Here is a 20,335-nt window from a genome sequence, read left to right on the forward strand (position 1 = left end):
CAAACCAAAAAGTCCGCCTATGTAGGAACCTCACGTGGGTCAGTTTCGGAAAGGTACAACCAAATGCATTTACCAAAAAAGAAATGGGCCACAACAACATCCCAATAAAAACAAAAACTGAAAAAAGAAATGAAGATAACAATACTAGCATGTGAGACCTGATGACCTATTGATAAAGCCCATACAACAAAACAAAAGGCCACACGAAGAAAATAGAAAAAGCCCAAGCCTATGCATGCAACTTGAACGCATTTATCGTGAACACGAACATTTAGGACGTGTTCGGAAATGGTCCAGCTCCTCCGGATCCTCAACTTCCGCTCCTCCACCAGAAATGCAGCTCCTTGTAGAAAATAGTGCTAGTAAAATATGTTCGGTAGGTAGCTCTGCTCCTGATTTTTTTTTTTTTGAAAGCAGCTCTCGATTCATATGGAGCCAAACAGAAACGAGCGAGTTGGGTGAGGAAACAGAAACGAGCAAGTTGGGTGTGGCCATGCGAACCGTTTTCACTTGGCAGTGGCAGTCTCTTCGTAAATATTATCAACTCCGTGATTTAAGGATCTGAGAGCCCGGAAATTGCTACTCCGTGTAATTGCGCTGCAACCAGCTTCGCTCCACATTTTCAGCTCTACAGAGTTTGACTGTTCGGCGTCGCTTCACCAACTCTTGAAGCGAAGCCGAGAAGCGGAGAGCATCCGAACACGCTCTTAATTAATTATTTCATTGATCCGACGGCCGGTGAGTTAGAATGAGTCCCGGCAATATCTCAGTCGAAGAAGTAGCAACACCTTATAGAAAAAACGTTCGTGCGTATAGAGATGATTGATATCTACTCTCTCCGTTTCGAATTATTTATCTTGAATTTGTCTAAATATAGATATATTTAAACTCATTTTAGTGTTAGATACATCCATATCTAGACAAATCTAAGACAGGTAATTCAGAACGGAGGGAGTAGTAGCCATCAAGCACGACTCTGTACTGACTACTGACTACTGACTAGTCTCTGTCCACGATAGGACGAGACCGGGAAGCGCGTTTGATACTTCGAACGCTCCCCACGCCTCCTCAGATATGATCATGGCCAACTGGGTACTAGCTTCCAAGTTCCAACTCGCTTAGTGACAAGGTTTTTTTTTTACTTTTGCTGATTTTTTTGGATAGACATATTGTGATCCGGCACATGTAAAAGAGCAACACAAGAAATATGCAATGAATTATCTCTCGCCTTCTACCTTTTTAGAAAGAAAGGTGGTAAGGGCATCTCCAGCCGTTGGCCCTTCAGGAGGGGCAAAAAATCGTCTCCTGGAGGCGCACCGGCGCTAAACCGCGCACTGAGGGCGTGATGCCCCCAGTCGCGGTCCCCCATGGGATTTTAAAAAAGTTAAATACGGCGCAAACACGACTCAAATTTAACGCAAACATCGGCGAGTTCGTTCAAATTTAAACATATTTTATAAAAAAAGGGAAAAACTACCGCGGGCTATCCCCACCGTCTCCCTCGCCGCCCGCCTCGCCGCCCGCCCACGCGGTTCTACATGCCGAGGAGGCAGTAGAACCGCGTGTAGTCACCGCCGTCGTCGTCGTCGTCGTCGTCGTTGTCGCCCCCGCCGACGCCTCTGCCGTTCCTACTGCATCCCTCCCCCGGTTGGCGCGGCGGGTTGGACGGTCCGGGGGCGTCGTCGTCGTCGTCGCTGAGGACCACGACGCCGTGCTCGTCCTCGCGCCCACGCTTGCGGGCGACGATCTCCTCCAGGGCCCGGCGCTGCCGGACCATCTCGTCGCGGAGGTAGTCATCCCGCGCCCACCGCAGGGCGTCCTCGTCGGAGAAGCCACGCCGGGCTATCTCCTCGTACTCCACGGGGAGGCCGGGCTCCGGCTTGGGCTCGACAAGGACGAAGCGAGTGGGGGAGGCGTAGTCGCCGATGCGGATGCCGGAGCTGCGGGTGCGCGCGCTGACAGGAGCGCCCTGGGGCTCCGGCTTGACGGGGCGGAGGTGGAGGCAGGGGGAGCCACCGGACGAGGAGGAGGACCCCCCGGTCTCCATGCGCCTCGGGGTCCAGGAGCTTCCCCGGCGGCGTGTGGCGAACGGGGGAGCGGGGTACTCGAGGCGCGGCGTGTTGCCGCCCTCGATGTACTCGAGGACGGCCTCCAACGTGCGCCTGGGCACGCCCCACCACTGACGCCGGCCGACGGCGTTGAGCCTGTCGGAGGGCTCGACGCCGTTGGTGGCCTCGAGCTGCTCGGCGTGACGGCGGCGGAAGTAGGGCTCCCAGAGCGGGCTGTCGGGGACGTACCGTGGCCCCTCCCTCGCCGCACGCGGCAGGGACGAGCGGATGTGTGCGATCTCCGCACGCCGCGCCGCGCCGGTGGGTATCGGGGGCACCGGCACCCCGCCGGCGCTGATCCTCCACGCCCCGGGTACCCGCATGTCCGGCGGGACCGGATACTCGGCCTCGAAAAGGAGGCGAGCCTCGCTCTCGTGAAGATGGCGGCGGCCGAAGCCGTTCGCCGCCGCGCCGTCGCCTGGGAAGCGCTCGGCCATGGGTGCTGGAGACGGCGAGAGAGGGGAGAGGGAGGAACGACGACGGCGAGAGAGTACGAGTCGCCGAGTGCTCTAGGGCGCGTCTTATATAGGCCGAGGCACCGCCCGTGCGCGAGCCGCCGTGAGTACGCGTGGCGGGCGAGGGAGGGCGAGGGACGCGCGTCATCCGGTCTTCACTGCGCCGCCCGTGAGGCATCAATGGCGCAGGCTGACCGGCGCGGCAGCGCGGCAGCTTTGGCATTGATTCGCTGCGGGAAACGGGGCGATGAGGATGACGAAGGGCCGAGAAGAGGGTAGAGTCGCTGACACGACGGGTCGCGGCTGTTTTGCGCCAAAACAGTTCGCCCCGACGCCCCAGCGCGCCGGGTTCGGCCTGGGTCCGCCGCCGCTGTTTTCGGCCTAAGCCGGCGAAAATCGGGCTCCTGGAATGCGATTGGGCCAATTTTTCAATGTCGGTGTAAAAAAAACACCTGAAGAGATCTTGCTAGGGGCGCGGCTGAAGATGCCCTAATTCCATGTAAGCGCCGCCACCTCCGATTCCGCTCTCGCCTCTGGATGCCTTCTAACGTCGACGAGCTTTGGTGACCCTGGTTTGAGAGTGGCCATGTCTGGGTCGTCCTAGTTTTGGGCATGGCTCAATCTAGATGTTTGGTCGCTAGTGGCGAGACGATGATGTCATCAACGGCATGGAATAAGATGTCTCCTTCCTGTCCTCGGTCCGACGATGCTGATTAGTGTTTTGTGAAGGACATGTGGAGCTTCAGTAAGGGCCAGGTCTTAGGTCTAGCTTATGTCTATGCTTCGTCTAGGTAGGTGTTCTTGGCCGGCGTTGATTGGCGGAGTGGATGTCAACGGATCATGTTTTGACCTTACTAGTACACATCTCCGTGCGTTGCACCCGGGCGAAAAAGGGCAGAACCTGCCTCCGGTGCCATTATGCACCATTTTATATCCAATTGTAATAAACTTCAATGATAATGTTAAATGTTAAAATTTTCTTTTTTAAAATAGAAGGTAATGTTTACATAAGAATTGAAATATTTTTTTAAGAATAGTTAACATTTTTATGAAATGTGAACACATTTATGAAAAAGATCATTTTTCAAACAGATGCTTTTCTTGCAAAGAGTTTTTTTAGGGGCAATAATGTTTTGTTTTTTGAGGTGTAATAGCATTTTTCTGTATAATATTTTTTTAATGTTTTGTTTTTTGAAAATATATTTTTCTGCAGCTGTTTTTTGCACAACCCACATCATGTGATATTTAACAATGCACGTGCGATGCACGTTTAACAATGCAAAAAAATATTCTTAGTGGGATACTTAAGTGATGTGTTCATAGTTGGACTGTGAGCAAGGGTTATGTGGGTGTCAGGTTTGACAAAGTAGTGTGTAAAAAAAAGTTTGGCAAAGTAGGGAGGTGATATATCCCAGTCTGGTATAACTGTCAGGAAAAATAAGAAACCAATGAAAAAAGAACTTAATATTAATAGACACATCAATATCAATAGAGACATCAACCATAGAGTTATGTATTCACATTTGCTATGATACATTTCAATATAATTTACATATATACATGAATCAAAGGTCAACGAAAAAGAGGTGCAACACTTAAAAATACAAGTGCTCGTCATTGTCGCCATGTGCTGCAGCTAATAATAGTAAAAAAAAAAACTGTGGTTCTCTAGGAAGTTGGAACAGCAACTTACTAATACCAATTCGGCAGCTACAGTGAGTTTATTCCTCTTGAAACATCCATGTGGTTGGCTCATGTTGCCCAGCCTTATTTTTAGAAAATGGTGCTATGTTCTGAAATTAGTACCACATTCGGAAATGACATCTTGTGGACTCTTGGAGTACAATCCAATTCAAATCAAATTAATCCACAACAGCTTAGGATTGAGTGACCAATAACAATTTTTATCTGAACACAACAATGACAGTGGAACAGGTTCAGTTAAACAACTCTAAGAGATTTATTTTTCTGCAGGGAAACAACTCACCTTTCCAAGAAGCAACCATGTATTCCTTTCCTCCTTGAAGTCTTAGAACTGCAGCCTCCACTTTGGCTATCAAGAGCAGCAGCAGCAGCAGCGCATCTCCGGGACTTTTTCCAGAAACTCGTCTCTAACATGATTTACATTTTCACTCGTGCCCACACATAGATTGACATGCTCAACACTCGTTAGTCTTGCTAATCTACAGTTTCTGGCAAACACGCGTTGAACCATTTTTCAGGACACTCCAAGAAAGCACCAAAATTTCCACGACTGAATCACAAATTCACAATCATCTAAGGAGCAGGTACATAAGTAAACCGATGCAATTTACAAAAACCATAATTAATCTTGGCTTGGCGCATCCTTTGCAGACTCAGTAGGACTGAAAATATCGTCCCTAGTCAATAATCTGAATAGTTGACTGCAAAACCTGTACAATCTGATGAGCATTGCAAATTTAAAGAGGTTCTAGAATAATTATTGAAGTGTTGAGAAGTGCCTAGTGCACATGAATAGAACCCCAATAGAACGCCAAAGGACCATCCCCAAAGCCAGAGAATCTCCAAAGATTAGTCAAATAGGAGTTATTAACAGTTCTTCATGCACTCATGTAGTCATAAGTTCAGTTTTGGTTGCCTAATCTTGGATCACACAACTGTCGGATGCAAGCTAAAACAAAGATGTGAAGAAAAAGACTGCTCCTTGTAATGTCAGATTGTGTGATCCTTTTGCTTGCAAACTCAATTTATGGTGCTTCAGATAGACTGAGGATCTGAACCAAAGTTACAAGAGTGTTCTTTCCCATGTAAATAAGCGTTGGAGATTCTTTCCCTGTTCCTATCTAACTTTGGATGCAAGAATCTGAATGTGTCATTGTAGAACTGCAATAATTGACTGAATGCAAACTTACACTTGATTGAGCACTTGAACTGTTGTTTTTTTTGCAGGCAACGCCCAAGTTGTTGTTGTCGCTGCAGCTCAAGATCCACGCCTTCCTGCTCTGGCTGTCCGTCGGCTTCCTGATGCATGTCCGCGTGCTGCTGATCAGCTCCAAGGCTGTAATCACATAATTAAGCAATGCACATCTCAACTTACCGGACAACATGAAGGATAGATATCAATATTTTAGCAGATAAATTTAAGACTTAGATGCTCTGAATTTCATCATTTGCGAGAAAAATGATATTGCAAGGTACATCATTTTATTGTACAATCAGCTCTCCAAAAGCACCTAAATTTCAGTGTACAATCAGAATTGCTAAGAACCATTTGCTACAGAACTTACAGGTGTACCGAAAGATATTCATCAAGAGCTAGCTAAACCATTTCATATATGAAGCGAAAATCAAGAATTACTGGCATTAAGGTAAACCGTCAATGCACATACCCAAAAATTTGAAGCAGCCAATTTGACTACGTTGGTCTGATGATCCTTCCATTAGTCTTCGTAGGAGCCAAGTTGTTAAAAAGTAGTACAAGGCAATATAATTTGCTAACTGCAGCAGAAACGGCCATTAGATTAGATTAGAAGATGATTCTGAAAACAATTTGGAGCCGAAACCAAACCTTGCTGAGCCCTCCACTGCCTCGCGTCCGCACATTCAAACGCACCATGCACGCAGCTCTCCTACGTCTGCTGAGTGTTGCCGGCGAGCTCCTTGGCGCCTCCAAGCGTGTGTGCTTGCTGGGGTGGAGAAGGGGAGCGAGGTTCGGTGATGTGGGCAACGATCGCTGGCTCGACTTGGTCTAAGGGCGAGCACGGGGCAGTCAGTGGGGGTGGCGACTAGGCGATGGGGCGGTCGGGCGGGCTCAGCGGCCGGGGCGGTGCCACGCTGCAGCCCGTTGAAGTGACCACCACTCCCTTCTCTCTCCCTCTGGCCTCTCATCTCCTTCCCGTCCTCTCTTTTCTCTCCCACTCATCTCTCTCTTCTCTCGCCGGCGTGGGCCATGGCGCGTCCACCAGCCATTGTGCTCCAAGCTCCGGCCGTCTTCCTTCCAGATCCGCCGCTTGCGCGCAATTTCCCACCGGATCCGGCCAGATCCGACAGGTCCTCGCCGACTGCACCATCGCAAGGCCGCCGTCAAGCTCGGCGTCGTGGGCGACGCCCCAGCCCTTCCCGCTCGCCCGCCTCTCCTCCATGCCTCTTCATTTTCTCCTCCTTCGTCTCCTCGCGTGGCTCCCGCCTCCCCCGCAGCTTGATCCGGCGCCGGAGCACAGCATCGCCTCCCCTCCCCATGGCCGCCCCCTGAAAGAGTTAATTGCATGGAACTACCACACTTGGTCATTTTTTTGCCATGCAGTACCAGCTCAGAGCCTAAGGCGTTGTTTGAATAGGTAGTATATACAAAACTGGATCTCTACAAACTAAGAAAACAGTGTAACAAAACTAAAATCCTGCTTGGCAACTCCAACTAATCCGCGTATGCAGAAAACTTAGTTTTTCAAAAACCCAGATTTCAGGTATATGGAAAAACGACTATTATTTGTTTTTCCACAAACGCGATTTACATAATATGGATTCTAACGAAAACAGAGCGCGCTTCCTAGCCGGGATGAAGGGGGCACAACGAGGGTGCTTAGCCCGATGACCTCGGGGAGTAGAGCAATCGCTCGCCGGCGGCTGCGTATGGAGTCGTGCTGGCCGGAGGGGACGCGAGATGCAGCCGGCGGAAGAGTCAGTACAGGGGGATGACGAACTCGGGGACCAGCGAAAGCCCTCGCCGGTGGCTGCGTGCGGAGTCGTACAGGCCGGAGGGGACGCGAGATGCAGCCGGCGGAAGAGTCAGTACAGGGGGATCACGAACTCGAGGACCAGCGGAAGCCCTCGCCGGTGGCTGCATGCGGAGTCGTGCAGGGGGATGACCAACTGAGGACCAGCGGAAGCCCTCGCCGGCGGCTGCGTTCAGAATAAGTGGAGGTCGGAGGGGAAGCGACGGGAGGAAGAGTCAGTGCAGGGGAGGGCGACAACCTCGGAGGCTAACGGAAGCCCTTGCCGTCGGCCGTGCGTTGAGTCAGTGGAATCCGTGGGGAGGCAAGAAGTAGCCCGAAGAGATGACCTCCGATATCAGGGGAAGCGCCCGCTGAAGGTCGCACGCGGAGTTATGGAGGCCGGAAGAAACTACAGCAGCAGTCTAGACGGTGGACTCATACGGTATGATGTCAAGGTTGGAAGTCGCAAAGCAAAGAAGGTCACAAATGAGGAAGTATAAGACTAATGTTTGCTATCCAAACACAAAACTCTACGGAGCCAGTTTATTATTTTTCTAACCCAAACAAAGTTTGTTGTAAACACGTTTTCCACAAAAAGGATAGCAAAACCGGTTTTCCTAGAAATCAGCTAAAGATTCGTTTTCTATAATCTTATCACTAATACTCAGTATCCAAACAACCACTAAGTGTTGCAAAACGATCTAAGCCATGTATAAACATGTATTGACAGTGTATATGACCGCTGGAACCCGTGTGTCAGGAGCAAACTTGGCATATTTTTTTACAGAAAACACCCTTGTTGTAAATTTAATCACTCAAAGCCCCGCCGCCTCCCCTGTCCCCTGCCACCTCGACCTTGCCGGCCTCCCCTCGCCGGAGACCAGTCGCTGGCTCGCCGGAGCAGCCGCTGGCTCGCCAGAGCCCCGGTGCCCCTCTCCCTTCTCCTTTATTTCCTCTCCTCTTTGCTAGCTCGCCAGGGCAGTGGTGGTTGGCGACGCTGGTGGGACGCACGGGTTGGAGATGGTGGTGGCGTGGGCGTCGCCCAGATCTGGTGTTAGGCGACGAGGGTTGAGGGCCGCGCAGCGGCGTGGTCGCCGGTGCCCGAACGGGAAACCAGCGCTGGATCCGAACCCCGCCGCTGTGTGCCTCGTCCCCGAGTCCCAGATCCCCTCAAGGTAGACGAGCCAGCGTAGCATGGGCTGCAGGACGGCCCAATCGTGGCCCAGTGAGGCCAACATATTTTTTTCTGAGGCCAGCACATTCTTTATCAGTTGTTTTGGAATTATATGTTAGTACTATTTAGTGAAAAGCACCAAACCCACGCACGGTAAGTTTTTATGTGGATTAGTATTATTTAGTGCCAAGCATGAACTTTTTTCTAAAATTTATGTGGATTAAAACACAAATGTAAGAAAAAATTTATGTGTCTTCACTCAGGATCACACGCATGCACAATTATTATGCATCATCAATATACTTTTGAAATACGCAATTAAAAAAATTATATGCCCAACTCACAGTTACTGCATATATTTGTTGTATTTTTTTAATGCACAGTTATTCAAAAAAATGATAACATGTACTAAAAATTATTGTGTAATCGTAATAAATTTTATAATGCATGACGAACATTTTATAAAATACATTTACAATTGTTAAATACGCGTTCAACATTTCCCAAAAATGTTCTGAACATTTTTTCTTCAAATGCACAAACACTTTATTTACCTTTCAGAGTAATTTTAAAAATTTTGAACATCAACCAAAAACAAGGCAGAGACCAGCAGGTTTATTCTTCAGACGTTGTATATTATAAAATGTTCAATATATATACGATGAACTTTTTAATATACTATGCAATGAACATATTTTCAATTATACGGCGCGGCAAACTTTTCTTAATGTCATATAATATTTTTGTTAGTATCGTATAAAAACCGGAATGGCACGGAGTTTAAAGACGTATACCCATACGTTGACGCATAGGATGCTCAAGCAAACGTGCGCGGGATCGAGATTTCCGGCGGACCGACACGCGATTTTCTACTTTGTAGAAAAAACCGAATGACACAAAGTACAAAAATATTTACGCGTGCTTGTTACCGCAAAAAGAGTAGTAGCGCAGCAGTAGCGAGCTTCCCCCTCCAACAGCTCGTCGCGAGTTTGAAACCCGGCGGCACACGCGCGGGCTGTTATTTCCCGAAAAACATGGTTTTTGTGGCAAGGCCTTTTTTTAATACATAGAGGATATATGCGTGATTAAATAAAAAGTAAGGGTTCTTTTTGTAAAAGAGCATGCCACGTCATCTCCTGACACACGGGTCCCAGCGGTCAGATACACCATCAGTACGCGTTTATACGTGGCTTAGACCGTTTTACAACATTTAGGCTCTGAGCCGGTACTGCATGGCAAAAAAAATGACTAATGGTACTGATTCGTTACGACGTGCTGAAGTGTGGTAGTTCCCTGCAATTAACTCGCAAAAAAAGAAACATAAGGATCACGCGTTGAATACTCTCAAATGCAGGGGTGTTCCTGCAAAAAAATGTTTTCTCATATACCCACTTAAAATAGGACTGTGGGTTAATTTCGCAGAAACTGAGGGACTTTTTGCAAAAAGGCCGATGACAGACAACCAGAAGCAATCGCTGGTTATTATTACTAGCAAAAAGCCCGCGCGTTGCAACGGGAGAGAAAACATAACACACGCTCTTAACTGAACAACCGTCACTCAAGACCACAATAGGTCCATCTCGTTTATTTTTGTGTCAAGGCCTTTTTTTAACACACACATGATATATGTGTGATTAAATAAAAAGTAAGGGTTCTTTTTGTAAAAGAGCATGCCACGTCATCCCCTGACACACGGATCCCAGCGGTCAGATACACCATCAGTACGCGTTTATACGTGGCTTAGACCGTTTTGCAACACTTAGGCTCTGAGCTGGTACTGCATGGCAAAAAAAATGACTAATGGTACTGATTCGTTACGACGTGCTGAAGTGTGGTAGTTCCTTGCAATTAACTCGGAAAAAAAGAAACATAAGGATCGCGCGTTGAATACTCTCAAATGCAGGGGTGTTCCTGCAAATAAATGTTTTCTCATATACCCACTTAAAATAGGACTGTGGGTTAATTTCGCAGAAACTGAGGGACTTTTTGCAAAAAGGCCGATGACAGACAACCAGAAGCAATCGCTGGTTATTATTACTAGCAAAAAGCCCGTGCGTTGCAACGGGAGAGAAAACATAACACACGCTCTTAACTGAACAACCATCACTCAAGACCACAATAGGTCCATCTCATTTATTTTTGTGGCAAGGCCTTTTTTTAACACACAGAGGATATATGCGTGATTAAATAAAAAGTAAGGGTTCTTTTTGTAAAAGAGCATGCCACGTCATCCCCTGACACACGGGTCCCAGCGGTCAGATACACCATCAGTACGCGTTTATACGTGGCTTAGACCGTTTTGCAACACTTAGGCTCTGAGCTGGTACATCATATTTGTGTTGCCGCTTATCCTCCTTCTCACCCTCCCCAGCGATGGCCTCGGTGTTCACATAAAACAACAAAAAACGTGTGTTGAATATGGTTAATCCTAAGGCGTCTCTCTCTCCCTTTCTCCCCCCTCTCCTTCTCTCTCTCTTTCTCTCTCTCTCTCTCTCGCTTTCTCTCACTCTCGCGATGGAAAATCTGTTGTTTTCCCCTGCGACATTTTTTAAAGGTATGCATGTGTAGTTATTGATGTTTTCTTTTCCGTATACGGTTATAGTGGGGTGTTTATTTGCAATTCGGATCGCCGCTGGTATGAAAAAAACAAATCTTGTGCCATAAATTATAAGTTTGCTTCCATAACAATATTTTAAAAATATTTAACAGGTAAAATTAACATCATATTTAGATTTCACATATTTTTCTAATAAACTTTCATATATAATATGTTAAAATCGAAGTTACGGTTTAAAAAGATACAGATAATTTAGAAACATTTAGTTTGACTCAAATATAATTCAAAATAATATTTAAAAATACTTAACAGGTAAAATAATCTCATATTCATATTCTACATATTTTTCTATTCAAATTTCATATATAACATGTTTAAATCAGAGTTACGGTTTAAAAGATATGAATGATTTTAAGAAGCATTTGTTTGACTTAAATATGATCCGCGGATGAATTACCTAAAACATCAAGGGGGTTTTCGAAAAATGTAAAATAACGATTAGGGTGTGACTTAAATCCGAATGGCGGGTTGATTTCAAGAAAAAAGATAGGGACTTTTGTGTAAAATATGAAAATAACGATTCGTTTTAATTTAAAACAAGACTGCGGGTTGAACTCTTTGAAATAGAGGGACTTTTTAAAAAAATGCTATGACGAACGAAAAAATCCAATTTGCTTTATTATTAGGTAAAGATACGAAAATAACAATTGATTTTAACTTAAAACAGGACTGTGGGTTGAATTTTCTAAAATAGAGGGACTTTTTTAAAAAGATGCTATGACGAACGCCGTCATGGCGTTTTTTAGAAAAGTCTTTCTATTTCAGAGAATTCAACTCGCAGTCCTGTTTTAAGTTAAAACGAATCGTTATTTTCATATTTTACACAAAAGTCCCTGTCTTTTTTCTTGAAATTAACCCGCCGTCCGGATTTAAGTCACACCCGAACCGTTATTTTACATTTTTCAAAAACCCCCCTAATGTTTTAGGTAATTCATCAACGAATCATATTTAAATCAAAAAAATGCTTTTTAAATCATCCATATCTTTTGAACCGTAACTCCAATTTGAACATGTTATATATGAAATTTGATTAGAAAAATATGTAGAATATGAATATGAGATTATTTTTACTTGTTAAGTATTTTAAAAATATTATTTTAGAATATATTTGAGTCAAACCAGATGATTCTATAAATTATCTATATCTTTTAAACTGTAATTTTGATTTTAACATATTATATATGAAATTTTATTAGAAAAATGTGTTGAATCTAAATATGATGTTTATTTTACCTGTTAAATATTTTTAAAATATTTTTATGGAAACAAACTTATAATTTATAGTGCAAGATCATTTTTTTCATACCGGCGGCGATCCAGATTGCAAATAAACACCCCACTATAACCATATAGGGAAAAGAAAACATCGATAACTACGCATGCATACCTCTGAAAAATGTCGCAGGGAAAAACAACAGATTTCTCAGAGAGAGAGAGAGAGGGGTAGATGGAGGAGAGAGGGAGAGAGAGACGTCTTAGGATTAACCATATTCAACACACGTTTTTTGTTGTTTTGTGTGAACACTGATGCCATCACCGGCGAGGATGAGAAGGAGGATAAGCGGCAACACAAATATGATGCCTCGCAAAAATAAAGGAGATGGACCTATTGTGGTCTTGAGTGATGATTGTTGAGTTAAGAACGTGTGTTATGTTTTCTCTCTTGTTGCAACACACGGGCTCTTTTGCTAGTTATTATTAGGGGAAGATGGCTTCTCTGTTCGACGATGCACGGTCAGCTTCGACTTTGTCAAGAAGCTATTAAGGTAAGGCCTCTCTGGTTCTATGGTCAGAACAGGGATGGTCGCCCCCATCCCCCTCGCCGTCTTCTTCTTCATGGCGTGACAGTTGTTGAAGAATTTTGATACATGGTTTTGGTTTCCTTGTTTTGTTTTTTTACTTTTGCTTATGAAACACATAGGAGAAAAGAAGCGCATTTTGACGACAAGATGTTTTTGCGTGTCGTGTTGGATTACATTGTTGGCAGGCGGGTGTTCCTGTATTATTGTGCGATGGTGGAAAGAGTTGAAGAAATGAGACGAAAAAACAACAGCGGAAAGATGTAAAAAATCTCAAAAATATAATCATCAGCCAAACTTTACAGAATAGACACATACAACTAGTTACTCCCTCTGTATTACTATAATATAAGATGTTTCTTAAAATGTCAAAAAGACATCTTATATTATACTTCCTTTATCCCAAAATAAGTAACTCAACTTTATATTAGCTTTAGTACAAAGTTAGTATAAAGTTGAGTCACTAATATTTTAGGACAGATGACAGATGAAGTAAAACATTATGATACAGAGGTAGTATGGTTTATAGACAGACGCCGACGGAACAGTTCACCAATAAAGTTTCAAGATACCAGTTTAAAAAAAAGTATCAAGAGACAAAGGTTACAAGATTAACAAGAATATAAACAACCTGCTGCTTCCACGTATGTACAGTTCAAAGCTTCAAAGCTCAAACCCTGTGCTCCGGTGACACCTCGTGAAGATCCTTCTCCGGCCAGCTTCCAGCGGCGTCCGCACGGGCTCTGTAGCCGGCGTATATGCAGCACCAGGCGAGTGCCATGGCGAGACAGCCGATCACGGTCAAGGCGAACTTGGGCGGCAGGTCCGGGGTGTCACCCGCGAGCTGCAGCACGATCATGGCGCCCACCGCCAGTGAGGCCGCCCACACTCTGAACCTGGCACGCTGCCTCTCGGGCGCCGCCGCCGGGTCGTCGTCGCGGCGCAAGAGCTCGCGCCTCCTGGTGCAGACGTAGAGCCCCCAGAGACAGAAGTAGGTGGGGTAGTAGGCCATGATCACGAAGGCGAGGTCATGCGCGCTGCTGTGGCGCGCGCGGTACAACCCCCACGCTAAGTTGCCGGTGACGAGCGAGAGGATCGCCCAGAACGCCCGTCCGCACCCGGGCTTCGCAGAGCCCTCACCTTGGCCCAGCTGCACCGTCTTCTTCGGCGGCGTGTCTCCGGCGACGAGGAAGGCGGTCTCTGTCGGCTCCATCGACGCCACTGGCCGCCGGGCAAGGTCGTCGTGAGCTTAAAGGGTGCACCTGATGCCGGCCGGCGTAACTGCGCGAGTGGACGGGTTGCGATGCAGGTGTCGGTGCTGCGAGGATGTTTCTCTGTCGCGAGCAGCGCTGGCCTTCATATATGGTCATGGTGAGACGGAGCAGCCGGACAGCGACTCTGTCCATGTTTTTTTCTCTTTTTTTGAGGGGCGACTCTGTCCACGGTTGAGGCAAATCGGCAAGCGCGTCTGAATAATAATTCTCCTCAGATTTGGTCATGGGATAGCCAGGTGATAACTAAAAAATAGTTTCTGAATAATTCAACTCACTTAGTCTGAAGATGATTTTTATGATTAGAAATTTATTGTTCCTCTAAAGGAATTTACTGTATTTCTTTCTTAGGCTTGCAAATGTCTGTCCATCTATTGTCAGCCCAGAAAAAATTGGATTGAAACTTTGCAATCTCGTGGTGTAGGGTTTCATAAAAGTTATAGAAACCTATAATAAACATGAGAAGACTCGACATGAATGGGTAAATCAACACTGTTCTTGCCGCCTTGAAGAGTCACCTGCCTGCCAAGGCTTGACTCTTTGTTAGATTTTGATCACAATTGGACGCAGATCGGTAATAGAGAGGCTAGACTCGCTAATAGGGATTGCCAGACACTACCTCCGCCCCTCAATAGTTGGTGTATAAATTCTATAAAGAAAAGTCAATGTTTTTAATTTTGACCAAGTCTATATGAAAATAAACAGTATCAAATCAATATCATTATATTCATCATTAGATATATTTTCATAACCTATGTATGCAGTATTATAGTTGTTGATATTTTCTACTATATATTTGGTCAAACTTAGAGAGATTGATTTTTTGGCTGAATTTATATGCCATCAATTTGGGAACAGAAGGACTAAGAGATAGGTAATCCCCATCCGACAATCGAGTCGGCCAGCAATGCTTTGCCGCTCGACCTCGGAGTACCCCATGACCATGAGGTGCCTTCGACCATGAAGCTCTGTGTGTACGTGAGCACTGTTTTATTCAGCGAGAAAACCATGAAACAACAAGAAATAAAAAAAACATCACAAATCTTTGACAAAATTTTAAAAAATGACTTATTAAAATTTGAAAATCAGGCAATATACAGCTAAAGTGTTTTCACTTTGACTTTCCATTTTGCACACTACACGTGTACTCTCTTTTTTGAAACTACACTACACGTGTACTATACTCATATTCTCTGTTACCGTGCGCACAATAAAGTTGTCTATACAGAATGCAATCTACGAATACGGTCCTCGGTCCAAAATGCAACGAGCACGCATTCCACATAGCTAGGCCCTCTGCTCCGGGGATTGCTCGTGCAAAGGCCTCTCCGACTGAGCACGCCCGTACTCCCCATCTACGCGGCTGAAAATGAAGAAGTACACGAGGCCCAACGCCATGGCGGTGAGCCCAAACACGGCCAGCTTCAGCGCCAGGTTCGGCATCCTGTCCGCGGCACTCAGCGCGACCGTGCTGCCCTGCGCCACCGAGACCGCCATGGCGGCGAGCCTGGTCCGCCGCCGCTCGGGCCCCGCGGCCGGGTCGTCCTCGAGCCGCAGGAGCTCGAGCTTCCTGAGGCAGCAGTAGAGCACGGCGATGAGGTAGTAGATGGCGATCACGAACGCCAGGGCGCGCGGCCTGCGGCGCGCGCGGTACACCGCCCACGCGAAGCAGGCGACGACGAAGAGCGCCGAGGCCGCCCACGCGGCGAGCCTGGCCCGGCGCCGCTCGGGGGCCAACGACGGGTCGTCGTCGAGCCGCTGGAGCTGCAGCTTCCTGACGCAGCAGCAGAGCACGGCGACGAGGTAGTAGGCTGTGATCACGAACGCGAGGTCGCACGGGCTGCGGCGCGTCCGGCGCACCGCCCACGCGAAGCCGGCGGTGAAGGCGAGCAGGGCGATCACCGTGTACGCGCGGCGTGCCCAGGCGCGCCAGCCACCCCCGCGCTGTGGCGCCTGGCCCAGGTGTACAGTCTGCGGCGGCCCCGACAACGCTTCTTGATCTTGCGCGAGCGGGAAAGGGGCGTACGTCGCGGGCACCATTTGAGCGGCTTCCGGCGGGGACGGATCGAGGAGCACTGCTCGACTGTTTCTCTGCTGCGCTGAGCTCTATTTGAAAATTTATCCTTTTCTTTGGCAACTGTGTGGACGTATAAATGAGCGTTTAGATCACTTTAAAGTTTCAGTGATCTAAACGCTCTCTTATACAATTTCTTTACAAAGAAGTATTTTGATAATCTATATGTAGATTTAGATGGGACTATTAAATCTAAGTCGATTGAGATTTAAAGTCTCAGTCGATGCTATACTTATGGAATTTTACATGAAGATCCGTGTAATTTTTTATATATCTCTTGTCACTTAATTGAGACTTGATTAAGTCTTAGTTAACAGAGATCTAACCACACTCATATATAAAAATCTTATGAAAATTTGAGAGGGGGTACTAAGTAGATGCGTGCCTACGAAGACAAGACCGTCAATTAAACTAACATGATTATTAAATAAAGTAATACATATTAGTGCAATTTTCGCTTTGCGGATGGTCACGAACATGCGAACGGCGTCCACTTGCATCCGCAAGTGTGACTCTTTCTGCGGAAGCTCCATGGAAGCACGTCCTCTCACAATCACAGTTAAAATTTAACATGCGCGTATGACTCTTCCTGCGGTTATCCTTTTCTTTGGCAAACCGTGGTCAACTTCTGACTTTCTTGTGCATTTGGTTTATTTAGTTTCTAATATCTATGGTTCAGTTTCTATGGTTTTTTTTATTTACACAGTATTGATTTGTAAATATAATATAAACTTGAAATACCATTTGATTTTGATATATATCAAATTATTTCAATATGCTTTCGCTATATATATACCATGATAACCAAAATTGATGCAAATTTGAAAATAATATAATAATAATTTGCAAGATTTGTGGCTAAAAACACATACTTGTTTATACAAACGGTATATATGCATGCATGGATTCATCCCTTGCTTTGTTTATAGATGTGCTTCATTTTTTTAGAGAAAAATGAGTGCTTTACAAGAAAAATGATCGTGTTTAGTAGGGAACCTGTGCAAGAAAAATGACTACATTACAAGCTTTTTGGGGCCTTTGGTCTGTCCATTAACTTTTCCCTGGACCTGAGTGAGTAGGTCGCAACTCCTTTTATTCTTTTATATGCAGTATGGTCACCAGCCAGTCAGCGTATACGCACTATGACAGTAACTTGAATACTGTACCACCTCACATATTGACATGGTAAGAGTAGATGTGAGGTCTATATAAAAATGTTTGTAAATTATTTGTGGATTTCAAAATATTCATGAATTAAAATGTTTCAGGAATTTTAAAATATTCATGGATTTCAAAATTATTTTTCAATTTAAGACAAGTTCGCAACTTAAAAATATTAATAAACTTTAAAAATGTTTGTGAACTTTAAAAGTATTCATGCATTTCAGAAATGTTCGAGGATTTTAAATAATGTTAATTGTTTTAATAAAGTGCATGAAGAATGTGAAAAAGAAATTCAAAATAAAGAGAAGAAAAGTCAGTAAAAAAACAGACCAACAACCAGTGACACACACCCTTACTGGCACACGTGATGCCACAACCCGACACACCAGGGTTCATGAATTAAAACGTGAAAAAAAGAAAGAGAAAAAATCCCGAGAAAAGAAAATTGATGAAAATAGAAACAAACAAAAACACGCAACCAACAAGGCACACTCTTTCATTGGACCGCAACGTCTCCATGGCTTCGGACACGTTAGAAGACTTCAAGTCTAGGAAGCTTAGAACATCTATAATTGGTCTTCTTAAACTTTACCCAAACATCTAGACGGACAATCCGATAACTGTTTGAACAGAAGAGAGAAAGAAAAATGTCACTCAACTGGACCCTTCATTTTGTCCCCGTATGTTCGGGTTGTCCGTATGTCCCCATACCCAATCAATATATGAACAGCTTACCATCCAATTTTTTTTATTTAGAAAAGGAGGATGACCCTCGGCCTCTGCATCTGGGAGATGCATACGGCCACTTTATTGATTATTCTCGAGGACCGTACAAAGTATTACAACAATGCGCCTGAATTCACCATCTTGACAACATATGCCGCTACTCCCATCCAATATGATGAAGGGGTGCTAGCTAGGCCACTACCCAAACCACTCACCTAAGCCTAACATCAAAAGCCGAAAGCCGAAACTCATTCGAAAGCTTACCATCCAATAATAATCAAGTAAACAAAATTACAAAATAAATAAAGAATGAAGCAATGGCAAGTCCACGACACGTATAGCTCAAATCCTACCCTCTCCTCCGGGGACACATCGTGGGGAGCTTTCTCCGGCCATTGTCCGCCGTCCGCACGGGCATCGCCGCCGCCGCGGGCATATAAGAGGTAGCAGGAGAGGCCCATGGCCAGGCCGACGAGCACCCACATGACGACCTTGAGCGCATGGTTCGGCGTCGCATTCGGGACCCACGCCGCGATGATGCACCCCAGCGCCAGCGAGGCCGCCCACATGGAGAACCAGTGCACTGCCCCCGCCGCTCGGGCGCGGCCGCCGGGTCGTCCTCGCGCCGCAGGAGCACGAGCTTCCGGAGGCAGCAGCAGAGCGCCACGGGGAGGTAGGTGGCGATGACCACGAGCTCGAGGTCGCGCGTCTAGTACGGCCCCGACGTTAAGCCGCCGGTGACCACGAGCGAGAGGATCGCCGGGACCGCCCGGCCGCCCCCACCCTTCGCTGGGCCCTGGACCTCGGTCCGCTGCACCACTTGCGGCTGTGGCTCTCCCGCGACGAGGAAGGAGGTCTCGGCGTGCTCCATGCAGCAAGGTCGTAAGCTTAAATGCAGCTCTACCGCGGAGATGGAAGTGTTAGGATGATCTCCACTGTGTGAGCCCAATAGTCCACCGGGCCCTTAGATCCGCGCCCTGATCGGGGGCGCTCAACCCACTATGGGTGACGGGCCCCTGTCACCTGCACTATATAAAGAGCTGGGGGCTGGCGGCTCGCATCACGAGGTTCGTCGCAGCGCCGTACATCTCACCTAATCCCCTACCGATTTAGGGTTAGTGCAATGCTGATGGGAAGCACCGCCACCATCACTCTCTGCCATCACACCGGCACCGGCGCCATAGCCGGCAACCGGAGCTCCTCAAGCCACAAGGAAAGGTAATACCTATCACTGTTGGCGGAATCCTAGCCTAACCGACCCACAGTATCTATCAATGGTTTCAGAGCCATGTTAGGCTAAGATCTTCGGTACAAAGCATATACAGAGAAAGAAAGATCCTCCTTTCCCCCCAAGAACTCTAGACAGGGCAAAACCCGAAAATCACAGGGCAGGGCCTTGAGCTCGCCTGCAAAGAGCGCCGCCGCAAGGCCGCGCCGTTCCTCTCGATCCGGACGCGCATCGGTAAGCCGAGGCGTCGGAAGAAGAATAAAAAAAAGGAAAAAGGGGCACCGCGGCCAAACCGTTTGACGGCGGCGCGCTCACCGCGAGGCGAACGCGCAGCCGGCGAAGGGGATGGCAACGTCGCAGATGGGAAGGGGGCAGAGGGGGCGCAGCGGCGCCGCGACACTCTCCTTCTCTCGTTCTCTTTGCCACAGAAAAGAAGGAAGAAAAGGAGAGGGGAGGGGAGGTCGCTCGCGTGGCGCGGTGGTTTTGCTGCCGGCGCAGCCGTGCCCAGCCGCTACTCCACCAGAGAAGGGCGCCGTCGAGCGCAAAGGGGAGCAGAGGAGGGCGCAAGCACGTCCCTCCCTCTCTGCCAGTGGATGACGGTGGGTAGGGAAAGAACAGGAGGGAGAAGTAGAAAGCGGCGCGGTGGCAGTTGACGCCGTCGCCGGCGCCTTGGCGCGGCGTGTTGGTCGTCGACGCCGTAGCCGGCGGCCGGGCGCGGCGCGGTGGCCGGGCGTGCGAGAAAGAGCCAGTGACGGGAAAGAATCGAATGGGATTAGGGTTTCCCAGGCGGATCGGGACTGGTTTAACCAGCGATATCCGCGCTGGGCCGTCGGATCGTCACGGACGGCCGTGATTAAAACCCTAGCCGAAGCCGGGTCTTATGGGCCGAAAGTAAGGCGGGTCTTTGGTCCGGCGGACCAGGCTGCAGCCACATTGCCGCTGTGGGCCGTGGGCCGAGGAGCTCGGGCGGCCGAACGAAGCTCGCCCAGCAGGCCGTGGGCCACGAGCGGCGCGCGCGCACAGAA

General features: G+C 47.2%; 1 protein-coding gene across 3 annotated transcripts; it reads right to left on the minus strand.

Moving 5' to 3' along the window:
- Positions 1 to 4,052: 4,052 nt before the first annotated feature.
- On the minus strand, positions 4,053 to 6,829 carry LOC125542968. 3 transcript variants are annotated; one of them, XR_007298210.1, is made up of 4 exons: positions 6,114 to 6,828; positions 5,935 to 6,043; positions 4,551 to 5,603; positions 4,053 to 4,471 (listed from the first exon to the last, which is right to left on the minus strand). XR_007298210.1 is itself a non-coding variant. In XM_048706203.1 (4 exons), the coding sequence occupies exons 1-4, from the start codon at positions 6,159 to 6,161 to the stop codon at positions 4,747 to 4,749; spliced, it is 312 nt and encodes a 103-aa protein (XP_048562160.1). In that variant the 5' UTR covers positions 6,162 to 6,829; the 3' UTR covers positions 4,551 to 4,746. The 3 variants fall into 3 exon arrangements, 2 of the variants coding, with proteins under 2 accessions (XP_048562160.1, XP_048562158.1); XM_048706203.1 differs by lacking the exon at positions 4,053 to 4,471 and having other exon boundaries at positions 4,551 to 4,755; positions 5,458 to 5,603; positions 6,114 to 6,829; XM_048706201.1 differs by lacking the exon at positions 4,053 to 4,471 and having other exon boundaries at positions 4,551 to 4,977; positions 5,458 to 5,603.
- Positions 6,830 to 20,335: the final 13,506 nt, after the last annotated feature.

This window comes from Triticum urartu, chromosome 3, assembly GCF_003073215.2.
Source record: "Triticum urartu cultivar G1812 chromosome 3, Tu2.1, whole genome shotgun sequence".
Lineage (NCBI taxonomy): Eukaryota > Viridiplantae > Streptophyta > Magnoliopsida > Poales > Poaceae > Triticum > Triticum urartu.

What these genes read in the sequence shown, in the direction of transcription:
- LOC125542968 (XM_048706201.1), bottom strand. Translation starts at nt 6,161, where the DNA reads ATGGTGCGTTTGAATGTGCGGACGCGAGGCAGTGGAGGGCTCAGCAAG. An exon ending in GCAGTGGAGGGCTCAGCAAG is followed by an intron (nt 6,044 to 6,113) that starts GTTTGGTTTCGG and finishes TTTCTGCTGCAG; the next exon opens with TTAGCAAATTATATTGCCTT. An exon ending in TGGCTGCTTCAAATTTTTGG is followed by an intron (nt 5,604 to 5,934) that starts GTATGTGCATTG and finishes ATGTGATTACAG; the next exon opens with CCTTGGAGCTGATCAGCAGC.